This window comes from Camelus ferus, chromosome X, assembly GCF_009834535.1.
Source record: "Camelus ferus isolate YT-003-E chromosome X, BCGSAC_Cfer_1.0, whole genome shotgun sequence".
NCBI classification, from domain to species: domain Eukaryota; kingdom Metazoa; phylum Chordata; class Mammalia; order Artiodactyla; family Camelidae; genus Camelus; species Camelus ferus.
In genome coordinates, this window is record NC_045732.1 from 13,771,000 (window position 1) to 13,784,004 (window position 13,005).

The window sequence follows — 13,005 nt, forward strand, 5'->3', positions numbered from 1 at the left end:
TGTGTTAGATTCTTCCCTGTCGTTACAGTCAGGTGCTTGAAAATGTATATGTTAATATTAAGAATAAGAGGAGAAAATTGAAAATAGGCTCTTCCAGAAAGTTCAAGAAATAATTATTTACTACGTTATACTTCCCAAATAGAAAATATTTGCTGAATTTCAAAATATTTGCTAATTATTTAAAACTCTGAGTTTCATTTCAATCTTTTTTCCTTATTCTCTATTTCTTCCTGTCTTTGTCTCTACTGACACCTCAAAAAGAAGCAGTCCAAGTGACTTTCTATTTGGTAATAAATGAAAAGAAAATTTCACTCAATGACATTATGAAAGTATTTTAAATGTTCACAATCCTGTTTCAAATACTGATTACTAACCCTTGACTAACTCAAGGATTCACAAACTATCAAAGAGCATTTTGAAATTCTTCCAAGTATCAAACAAAATTAATTTTAATTTAGGTAAATTTCCTAACCTTTAAGAATAATAATAAACAGCATCAAAATAAAAGCCAAGAGTGGCACAGGTATAAAGTCTTTAGAAACTAATGTTTGAAAGCCAATGATGAGCCACCTATGAGCAGCAGCAATATCCATTATGCCATCTATTTTCTAAATAAAAGTTTATAGGAACATAGCCACACCAATTTGTTTGTCAAGAATCTATGGGTCTTTTTTTACTCAATGGCTGAGTAGAACAGATGACAGACAAATATGACAGACCTGCAAAGCCTAATATTCTTGTCTCGTCTTTTTATAAAAAAAGCTTCCTAATATATGTATTAAAATGTCATGTCTTGTTGAAAAAACATTTAAACTCAACTCTGAAAAGGATTATGCCATTTAAAAACTCCAAATCACAAGAATAAAGTCAGCTAACAATTCACTACATCCCATATTAGAACCTTCACAGATACGAAAAACAATATGCTGTCTTCCAACTTACCTATATAAAAGACTAAATAGTTATGAAAATGGAAAATTAAACAAAATTGCTGATGACAACACAAGAGAAACCCTTTTCTTTCTCAGAACATTTGTTTCTTGGCCCTTAAGCAAGTGTACCTTTCCAACAATGTCAGTTTGAGATCCAGCATCACAAAACTGTTGAGGCAAGCAAGAATTCACATGTGCTCCTGAATTTTGAAAAATATCTTGCACAGAGTTGGTAATAAAGCAGTAATTCTTGAAACTATTGGAAAGCTTGGCCAGGCTCTGTAATAGAATAAGACAAAACAATCTGAATAGAGATGTAATGCTTTTCATCCCTTTACAGCTATCATTTCATTCCAGTTACAGATCTCCATTACTGAAGATTAAGCCTACCCCTTTCTCCATTCTTATTATGTTTAAAAGAAAATTTTTTACTACTTGCAACTTTAATAAAATATTTTGTAATTTAAATCAGTGATTCTGGTACACTGTAACTAAAATGGTTAACTATTACAGTACCATTTTTACCAGCTTTTAAAAGTTTTATGTTTCCTAAAGAAAACAGTAATGTTAGTAAGACAAAGCTGCTAACATTAAAATCCCCCAAAGATATTCATAGATAAACCACAAGGAATTTGAAAACAATTCCCATACTACGGTCCTAAAATTTTTTATTGAGCTGAAATTCACATAACACACAATCATTTTAAATTGAAACTGTAGCACTTAATGCAATCACAGCATTGTACAACCACTACTTCCATCTAGTTCCAAAACATTTCCACCATCCCAGAAGGAAAGCTGTAATTCTTTCAGTGGGCATATCATGGTTCCCCTATCCTTAAGCAACTACTAATCACTTTCTTTCTCTATGGATTTATTTACTGTGAATATTTTATATAAGTGAAGTCATACAACTTGTAACTGTCTCCTTTCATTTATAATATTTTTGAGGTTGAAACACATAGCATGTACTAGGTATGTAGTACTTCATTCCTTTCTATGGCTAAATAATATTCCACTATATGTATAAATAGAATTTAAATCATGTACCAGTTGGAAGGTACAAGCTGTTTCTAACTTTTTTGTATTGAAAACAATGCTGCAATGGGTAACTACAAGCCAAAAACTTACAAGTGAGTCACAAAAATTAAATAAAATCCATGATAATACAAAGGAAAATTACCAAACCACAAAAGGAAGAAAAAAGGAACTAAGAGGAAATACCAAATCAACTGCACAGAGAAGTTCAAAATAGCAATAAACACACATCTATCATAAATTACTGAAAATGTTAATGGACTAAATGCTCCAGTCTAATGACATAGAGTGGCAGACTGGATAATAAAGCAAGAACCTTCAATATGCTGCATACAAGAGACCCACTTTAGGGAGAAGAACACATACAGACTGAGAGTGAAAGGATGGGAAAGGATATTCCATGCAAATGACAAAGCCAAAACAGCAGATGTAGCAGTACTGATTAAGGACAAAACAGATTTTAAAACAAGGCCATAAAGAAAGATAAAGAAGGACATTTTATAATGATTAAAGGAGTAATACAAGATGAGGCCATTACACTCGTTAATATATATGCACCCAATACAGGAGCACCTAAGTACATAAAACAATTACTAACAGAGTAAAGGGGGATATTGATGGGAATACTATCATAGTTGGAGATTTTAACACCACATAAACATCATTAGACAGATCTTCAAGACAGAAAATAAATAAGGCAACAGAGAAATTAAATAATACAACAGAAAAATTAGATTTGGTGAATAAATTCAGAGCATTTACACCCCCCAAAAATAGACTATACATTCTCTTCAAGTGCACATGGAAAATTTTCTAGGATTGGTCATGTACTTGGGCACAAAAGAAGCCTCAACAATTTTAAGAAGATAGAAATTATCTCAAGCATCTTTACTGACCACAATGCCATGAAACTAGAAATCAACTACAGAAAAACAAAGGAGAAAAAAAGGAAAGCACAGAGATTAAACAACATGCTATCAAAAAAACAAATGAGTCAATGATGAAATCAAACTTGATATTAAATACCTTGAGACAAATGAAAATGAAAACACAGCTACACAAAGCTTATGGGACACAGCAAAGGCAGTGCTAAGAGGGAAGTTTACAGTGATCCAGGGCTTTCTCAAAAAAGAAGCACAATCTCAAATAAACGATCTAACCCACCAGCTAAAAGAATTAGAAAAAGAAGAGCAAAAAACCCCAAAAGGCAGTGTAAGTTAGGAAATAATAAAGATCAGGAGGAAATAAATAAAAAAGAGATTTAAAAAAACATAGGGAAAAACCAATTAAACCAAAAGTTGGTTTTTTGAAAAAGTAAATAAAATCAACAAACCTCTGGCCAAATTCACATAGAAGAAAAAGAGAGAGCACAAATAAGCAAAATAAGAAAGGAAAATGGAGAAATTTCAACAAATAACATAGAAATACAGAATATCATATGAGAATATTATGAAAAACTATATGGAACCAAAACGGATAACCTACAGGAGATGGACAATTTTCTGGAAACACACAGTCCACCAAGACTGAACCAAGAATAAACTGACCATTTGAACAAACCAATCACTAGAAATGAAATTGAATTAGCAATAAAAAAAAAACCTCCCTACAAATAAAAGTCCAGGATGGGACAGCTTCACCAGGGAATTCTACCAAACATACAAAGAACTCATACCAGTCCTTCTCAAACTCTTCCAGAAGATTGAAAGGAGGGAATACTCCCAAATCATTCTATGAAGCCACCATCACCCTGATACCAAAACCAGGCAAAGACACTAATAAAACCAGAACTACAGGCCAATATTACTGATGAACATAGATGCAAAAATCCTCACCAAAATATTAGCAAATAGATTATACATAATGATCAAGTGGGGTTCATCTCAGGGACACAAGGATGGTTGAATATATGCAAATCAATCAATGTAATACATCCAATCAACAAGAGAAAGGACAAAAACCATATGATCATCTCAATAGATGCAGAAAAAGCATTTGATAAAATTCAACACCCATTTATGATACAAACTCTCACCACAGTGGGTATAGAGGGAACATATCTCAACTTAATAAAAGCTATATATGACAAACCTACAGCCAGCATAGTACTCCACAGTGAAAATCTCAAAAGCTTCCCACTAAAATCTGGAACAAGACAAGGATGCCCACTCTCACCACTCCTATTCAACATAGTCTTGGAACTCCTAGCAATAGCAATCAGACAAGAGAGAGATAAAAGGGATCCAAATTGGAAAAGAAGAGGTAAAAGTGTCACTATATGCCGTCGACATGATACTATATATAGAAAACCCTAAAAGGGCCACACAAAAACTACTAGAGCTGATCGAAGAATTCAGCAAGGTAGCAGGTTACAAGATTAATGTTCAAAAATCAATTGCATTTCTTTACACTAATGATCAATCAACAGAAAAAGAAAGTAAAGAAACAATCCCCTTTAAAATAGCACCCAAAGTAATAAAATACCTAGGAATAAATAAAGGAGGTGAAAGACTTACATACTGAAAACTATAAATCACTGATGAAGGAAACTGAAGAAGACTTCAAAAAATGGAAAGATATCCCATGCTCCTCGATTGGAAGAATCAATATTGTTAAAGTGATCACACTGCCCAAGGCAATCTACAGGTTTAATGCAATCCCTATCAAATTACCCAGGACATATTTCACAGAACTAGAACAAACCATAATAAAATTTATATGGAATCACAAAGAAGTAGAATTGCCAAAGCATTACTGAAGAGAAAGAAAGAGGTTGGAGGAGTAACTCTCCCAGACTTCAGACAATACTACAGAGCTACAGTCATCAAGACAGCATGGTATTGGTACAAAAACAGACATATGGACCAATGGAACAGAATAGAGAGCCCAGAAATGAACCCACAAACTTTTGGTCAGTAATCTTCGACAAAGGAGGCAAGAATATACAATGGAATAAAGACAGTCTCTTCAGCAAATGGTGTTGGGAAAAGTGGACAGCGGCATGTAAAGCAATGAAGCTACAACACTCCCTTACACCACACACAAAAATAAACTCAAAATGGATCAAAAACTTAAATATAAGACAAGATACAATAAACCTCCTAGAGGAAAATATAGGCAAAACATTATCTGACATACATCTCAAAAATGTTCTCCTAGGGCTGTCTACCCAAGCAATAGAAATAACAGCAAGAATAAACAAATGGGACCTAATGAAACTTACAAGCTTCTGCACAGCAAAGGAAACCAGAAGCAAAACAAAATGACAACCTACAGAATGAGAGAAAATTTTTGCAAATGATGAAATCAAAAAGGCTTGATCTCCATAATATATAAGCAGCTCATATGACTTAATAAGAAAGAAACAAACAACCCATCCAAAAATGGGCTGAAGACCTAAACAAGCAATTCTCCAAGGAAGACATACAAATGATCAAAAGGCACATGAAAAAATGCTCAATATCACTAATTAGCAGAGAAATGCAAATCAAAACTACAAGGAGGTATCACCTCACACCAGTCAGATTGGCCATCATTTAAAAGTCCACAAATGACAAATGCTGGAGAGGCTGTGGAGAAAAGGGAACCCTCCTACACTGCTGGTGGGAATGCAGTTTGGTGCAGCCACTATGGAAAACAGTATGGAGATTCCTCAAAAGACTAGGAATAGACTTACCATATGACCCAGGAATCCTGCTCCTGGGCATATATCCAGTAGGAACCCTACTTCAAAATGACACCAAATCCCCCATGTTCATAGCAGCGCTATTAACAATGGCAAGACATCGAAACAGCCTAAATGTCCACCAACAGATGACTGGATAAAGAAGAGGTGGTACATTTATACAATGGAATACTACTCGGCCATAAAAACCAATGACATAATGCAATTTGCAGCAAGATGGATGTTCCTGGAGAATGTCATTCTAAGTGAAGTAAGCCAGAAAGAGAAAGAAAAATACCATATGAGATCGCTTATATGTGGAATCTAAGAAAACAAAACAAAACAAAACAAAACATAAATACAAAACAGAAACAGACTCATAGACATAGAATACAAATTTGTGCTTGCCAAGGGGGTGGGGGGTTATGAAGGGACAGACTGGGATTTCAAAATGTAGACTAGATAAACAAGATTATACTGTATAGCACAGGGAAATACATACAAGATCTTATGGTCGCTCAGAGAGAAAAAAATTGACAATGAATACGTGGATGTCCATGTATAACTGAAAAATTGTGCTCTACACTGGAAATTAACACAACATTGTAAAATGATTATAACTCAATAAAAAAAGTTTAAAAAGAAGAAAATAATGCTGCAATGAATATTTATGAATGCAGGAGTATTGTTTAAATATCCGTTTTCAATTTTTTAGGTAAAATATCTAGCAGTGGAACTGCTGGATCCTATGGTAAAAGTAATTTTTATTTTTTGAATACTGTCAAACAGCCTTTCTGGAAAGCAGTTCCATTTTAAAATCAACAACAATGTATGAGGGTTTGATTTCTCCATGTTTGTTAGTCTCCTCTCTTTTAATTATGTCATCTAATTGCATGTGAAACATTATTTCACTGTGGATCAGTTTGTATTTCTCAATGATTAATGATGCTGAGCATATTTTCATATACTTATTTGCCATCTGTATGACTTCTGTAGAGGAATGCCTGTTTAGGTTTTACCCCATTTCAACAGGGTTGTTTGCTTTTCTTCTGTTAGGTTTAAGAGTTCCTTAATATTCCACATGCTTGCCTTAAAAATATAAATAATTTGCTAATATTTTCTCCCATTCTGTGGGTACCGTTCCACGGTTAGCATCATTTAATGCATAACATTTCATCTGAACTCCAAGGCACCTATTTATAATTTTATTGTCTATGCTTTCTTATGTCATATCCAAGAAAACACTGCCAAATCCGATGTTCTGAAGATTTTCCTATGTTTTCTTCAAAAAGTTTTATAATCTTAGCTCCTACATGTAGATTCTTGTTCAATTCTGAGTTAACTTCTTTATATGGTGTAATGAAAAGGTCCGGCTTAATTCCCTTGTATGTTGAACAGACTATCATATCCCCCAATGAATAACAATCTTGACTTCCTTGTGGAAAACCAATTGGCAATATATATGAACGCTTATATGTGGGGTCTGTATCCTATTCCATTGGTCCATATGTTTTTCCTTATACCAGTAGCACACAGTTTTAGTTACTGTAGCTTTGTAGTAAGTTCTAAAGTCAGGAAGTATGAGTTTTTCTACCTTTGTCCTCCTTTTTCAAAATGTTTTGGCTATTTGAGGGTTCCTTGAAATTTCATATGAATTTGAAAATGGATTTTCTATTTCTGAAAAACAAAATGCTATAAGGGTTTTGACAGGGATTGCACTGAAACTATTGATTACTGTGGATAGTAATCTTAATAATGTTGTCTTTGAATTTATGAACAGAAGATATTTTTATTTTTGTCTTCTTTATAGATTCATTAATAGCATATAGGGTTTCTGTCAGGTTGCTTTTTTGTAATTTTTCTGTCAATAGTCTCATTTTGTTCATATTGTTTTCTAGATTCACTTTAGTTCTTCGTCCACATTTTTTTCCTTACATTTTTTGATCAGACTTTACACTTGTGTTTTAAAGTCTTTGTATATAGTATGTTTGATATGTGGAATTCCTCACAAATGATTTCTGTCAATCAATTTCCCCCAAGAATTAATTAATTTGCCAGGAGATTTCAAACTGTTTTGATGATAGATTTTTCTTTTTTTTTTTCTTGTTTTTAATTTTTTTTAACATTTTTTATTGATTTATAATCATTTTACAATGTTGTGTCAAATTCCAGTGTTCAGCACAATTTTTCAGTCATTCATGGACATATACACACTCATTGTCACATTTTTTTCTCTGTGAGTTATCATAACATTTTGTGTATATTTCACTGTGCTATACAGTGTAATCTTGTTTATCTACAATTTTGAAATCCCAGTCTATCCCTTCCCATCCTCCACCCCCTGGCAACCTCCATGATGATAGATTTTTCTTGGTTATATGTTTGCTTGGTTCCTGTAAACCTGTTTTTCAGAATGCCTACAAAGTTGAATCAGTCATCTTTTCTTTTTTTTATACTTATTATAGAATATTTTGGGCTTTTGTATGTATATATTTTTATTGAAATATTGTCATTTTACACTGTTGCTTCAATTCTCTCATTGTTTTTTGTTTCTTTGCAGAAACAAGTGCTTGGCGCATCTGAGTCTGCCAATTTGTTGATGTCACTCCTCTTAGGTGTTTCTATAAACTGATATTTTCTATCGTAATTGTATGCGGTCAAAATATATTAATTTTATATTAAAATGCAGGTTTGCCAAAAACTAGAGAAAGTTTGGCAAATGAAACCTCTTAGTGTGAAAATTAAACAGATACCAGCTTTTCTACAACTAATTTTATAGTTTCACAATATATTCCTCTTCAACAGTTCTTAGCATAAAACTCATGAAATTATATTGCTTATATAACTTATATACCTGGTTATACACAAAAGTTTCCTAGAAGGGGTTTTGTTAAGTTAGTATAAGAAATATAAAATTACTTATTTGATTTTAGTGGAAGAGGATGTTTTTTCTTCTTTCCCTTGAGCTTCCCATAGGCTGTGAGGCAGTGGAAACCTCACAGAAAATGCTGAGGCCTGAAACTTCTTCCAAGAATTCTATATCCTTTATTGAGCAAGGCAACTTAATAATTTATCCAGTGTTATACACTGTAGTTTCAGAGAGGCCAGGACACAGAACCCAGCACTGACCTAGGCCAAAGCATCCATGTATTTGCCATAAAAAAAAAACACTTTGTTCACTCTGAGGTTTTGGCTACAGTTAGATGGGTAATATATGCAGAACATCTTACCCAACCATGCATATAAAGAATTCTGCACATGACGACGCTTCTGTAGCAATAGCCAATCTTCTTATCGCTGTTCAGAATACAACGGAAAATACATTACTTACCTATCATTACCCAGAGGTCATTTATAAAAACAGATTCTGGTTCCACCTCCAGAGATTCTAATTCACTAGATCTAGGGTGGGTTCCATTATCTGCATTTAACAATCATCTAGGAAACTACCCAATTCACTATAGCCTTATCATTAGAAAGCACTGCTATATGGTACCATTATATGTGTCTTACTTTGCCTCGAGTGTGATCTTTAATCTACATGTCATTATATGTCTTACAGTATGCAGAGTCTACATAAATGTCTATAAGGTAGTAGACACCAACTCAATGGACTGAGTAAGTGAACACTGAAAAGAAACTAAAAACTGTAACTGAAAACAAACCATAAAAGGAACAACTGAACGCATTCCAAAAAGAGACTGCCATGTATCCATTTGCAAAAGCTCATCTTTTTTCTAAAAGTAACAGGACAAGAGTTAAGAGGCTAAAAATTAGTAATAGTAACAATAAAGTAAAATAAACCTCCAACAGATAATTTTAAAACATTCACATTATGAAATACTGTGCAGCTATAATAAAAGAATGAGGAACCTCTTTGTGTATACATATAGAAAATTATGGGATATTATTATTATGGGTAAGACAGCACAGAATAAACTATACATAAGAAACCAGCTTTTGTGTGAAGCCTATTCTTGTGTCTTTATAAACACTAGAAGAAACCAATAAAAGTAGTTACAGGATAGGAGAAAATAGAGTAATTGTAAGATTTCTTTTGTTGTACCTTTTTAATTATTTTATTATTAAACATGAATGTGTTTTCTATTTTTTTAATTAAATATAAACAAATTGTATAGGTTTAACATATAACAAAGTTATTAAAATGTAAATGTAAAATATATTTGTGTATAGATATATAGAGATGAGAAAAAGATATACTAATGTATATGTATATGTATACATAAATATATTTTTTAAAGGAAAGAAAGATAGACTAATAAGCAGGGAAATAGCTTGAGTATGAGAAATCAAACAGCTGAAAAAGGGTGAAAGCATCTAGGTCTCCTACTTGCATCAGGTCCCGTCTCTCCTTCTCGCCTGTACAAATGGCCTTCTTGATGGTCCTGAGCTTGCTCATTAAAGCCTGTACCTCATCCAGTTTGTAGTCGGTATGAGCACTTGACATCTTACGATCAATCCTGGTTGAAATAAGAAATATAAGTCATTCTGTGCAAGATTCCACTAAACAAACAAACAAAAACCCCAGAAGTTCCATAGAAAAATGAGACAATAAGAAAAAAAGAAAAGAAAAGAAAATTTTTCTTTCCCTGTGGCATATAAAAAATAAAATTGAGACTTGGGTGAGTTGGAGTCCTTTGCTCTGTGGGCACTTTTACAAGTCAAAATGTCCAAGTGGCAATTTTCGTGTCCCCTATTGATTTGTAGTGAGGTAACTGGTCTGAGTAATCTCCAAAGACTACAGATTCCCTGCAAATAGAAACACATACTCTTTGTTTGTGCTGAGTATCTAGGTCAGTGGTCAAAAATGGTTATCAACTAAACAATAAGTGAGATCCATGTGCAGGGAGAATATATGAAAAACAGCTAAAAGTAGTAAATTTTCAGTATTAGTGCATAGCACAAAGTTAGAAAATTCTACTTTTTCTCTATACATCTCCTTTACTCCATTTGGATTCCAATTTATCACCCTCTCCTAGTATTCTCCTCAGTTCTTTCCTTCAATCCAAATACATAAAGTAATCTTTTTCCCTTTCCTCCATCCTTCATTCTTCATCCAACCATCCTTCCTTTCTCTTCTTCCTTCCTTCCCTTCTTGTGTCTATCCATCTACCCATACACAAATGCATTCACAAGCTAATTTACTTCCTTCCTTTTGTCCTTTCATTTATCCTTCCTTCCTCCTTCTCTCTTACCCACCCATCTATCTATTCATTCATCCTTCCAGCTAATCCTTGTGTACAGCAAGCAGATCTGCTTCTGGGTGGCAGAAGCAGAGCACTGAACAGGACAAGGCTTATTTCCAGCCTTTAAAGAGGAAACAGTCCTTCTCAAGAGCACATGGATCATTCTCCAGGACGGATCCTGTGTTAGGTCATAAAACTATCCTTACAAATGTTAAAAGACTGAAATTACACCAAGTATCTTTTCCAATCACAAATATGAAACTAGAAATTAATGCCATGAAGAAAACTGGAAAGCTCACAAATGCATGGAAATTAAACAACACACACCAGAAAAAAAAATGAATCAAATATGAAATCAAAAAGGAAATTTAAAAATATCTTGAAACAAATGAAGATGTAAACAACATACTAAAACCTATGTAAAAAAATAATTAATTTAAAAAAACCTATGCAATATAACAATAGTACTTATAAGAGAGAAGTTTACAGCAATAAACAGCAAATATTTCAAGGAAAAATAAGATCTCAAAAAACAACCTTCTTTTACATGCCAACAAAATAGAAGAACAAACTAAACCCAAATTTAGAAAGAAGGAAGTAACAAAGATGAGAGAAGAAATGAAAGAAACATAAATTAGAAAAACAGGAAAAAATGAAACTAAGAGTTGGTTTCTGAAAAGATAAACAAAATTGACAAATCAATAGCTAGACTTATGGAAAAAAAGGGAGAAGACACAAATAAATAAGATTATAATGAAAAGGAAGAACGTATAAGTGATGCCTGATAGAAGGGATCATAAAAGGCTACCAACAATTAAATGCCAACAACTGGACAACCTACAATAAATGGATAAATTCCTAGAAATATACAACCTACCAAGACTGAATCATAAAGAAATAGAAAATGTAAACCAAGCAATAACAATAACATGATTTAATCAAACTCTCCCAACAAAGAAACATCCAGGTCGAGATGGCTTCACAGGTGAATTTAAAGAATATATTTACCCTTCTCAAACTCTTCCCAAAAATTAAAGAGGTGGGAACACTCCCAAACTCGTTTTACAAAGTCAGCATTACCCTAGCATGACCAAGGCTAGATAGGGTTACCACAAGAAAAGAAAACAGCTGACCAATATTCCTCATGAAAACAGACATAAAAATTCTCAACAAAATACAAGCAAACAGAATTCAACAGTACTTTAAAAGATCATACATCTTAATCAAGTAGGATTAGTCCCTAGGATACAAGCCTGTTTCAACATACACAAATCAATCCATGGATTAGACCACATTAACAGGATGAGGGATAAAAATCATATGATCATGTTAATAGATGTAGAAAAAGCATCTGATAAAATTCAACATCCTTCATGATAAACATTCTGAACAAACTGGTTACAGAAAGAACACATTTCAACATAATCGTAAGGCCATATAAGACAAATCCACAGCCAACAACATACTCACTTAAAAGGTTAAAAGCTTTCCTCTAAAATCAGGAATAAGAAAAGAGTGCTCACTCCTGCCACTTTTATTCAACTTGAAGTCTCAGCCAGGGCAATTAGTCAAGAAAAGAAAATCCAAACTGAAAAGGAGTAAGTAAAATTGTCTCTGTTTGCAAATCACATAATCCTGCATATAGAAATCCTAAAGATTCCAGTAAAAATAAGGTTAGTCCTAATAAACAAATTCAGCAAAGTTGCAGGATTCAGTATCAACTGGTATTGGTTGTGTTTCTATATACTATGATGAGATATTTGAAAGAGCAATAAAGAAAACAATCCATTCACAATATCACCATAATAAATAAAATATTAGAAACAAATTCAACAAAGAAAATGCAAGATCTATACACTGAAACCTGTAAGACAGTAACAAAAGAAATTAAAGAAATAAATGAAAGATAATTTGTATCACTGACTGGAGGAGATAATACTGTTAAAATGCCTGTGCCACTCAAAGCCATCAATACAGTCAATGCAATCCCTAATCAAATACAATGGCATTTTTCACAGACTTAGTAGAAAACAATATTAAAATTGTAAAAGATTTCTTATAGCAAAAGCTATAATGAGAAAGAAAAAAAGTGGAAGCACCACACTTTCTAATTTTAAACTACAATACAAAACTAAAGGTATCAAAACAGTATGGTCCTGCCAAA

The 13,005-nt window shown here is 33.2% G+C and overlaps 1 protein-coding gene across 1 annotated transcript in view; it reads right to left on the reverse strand.

Moving 5' to 3' along the window:
* Window positions 1–10,115, reverse strand: part of LOC102508034 (protein WWC3-like) — a 50,796-nt gene extending 40,681 nt beyond the window's left edge. Inside the window, exons 1-2 of the mRNA XM_032474417.1 lie at window positions 9,986–10,115; window positions 1,062–1,211 (exon numbers count right to left, since the gene is read on the reverse strand). Of these exons, the coding sequence (XP_032330308.1) occupies window positions 1,062–1,093 (32 nt within the window). The 5' untranslated portion in view covers window positions 1,094–1,211; window positions 9,986–10,115. The remainder of the gene's footprint in view (window positions 1–1,061; window positions 1,212–9,985) is intronic.
* Between the last annotated feature and the right edge of the window lie 2,890 nt (window positions 10,116–13,005).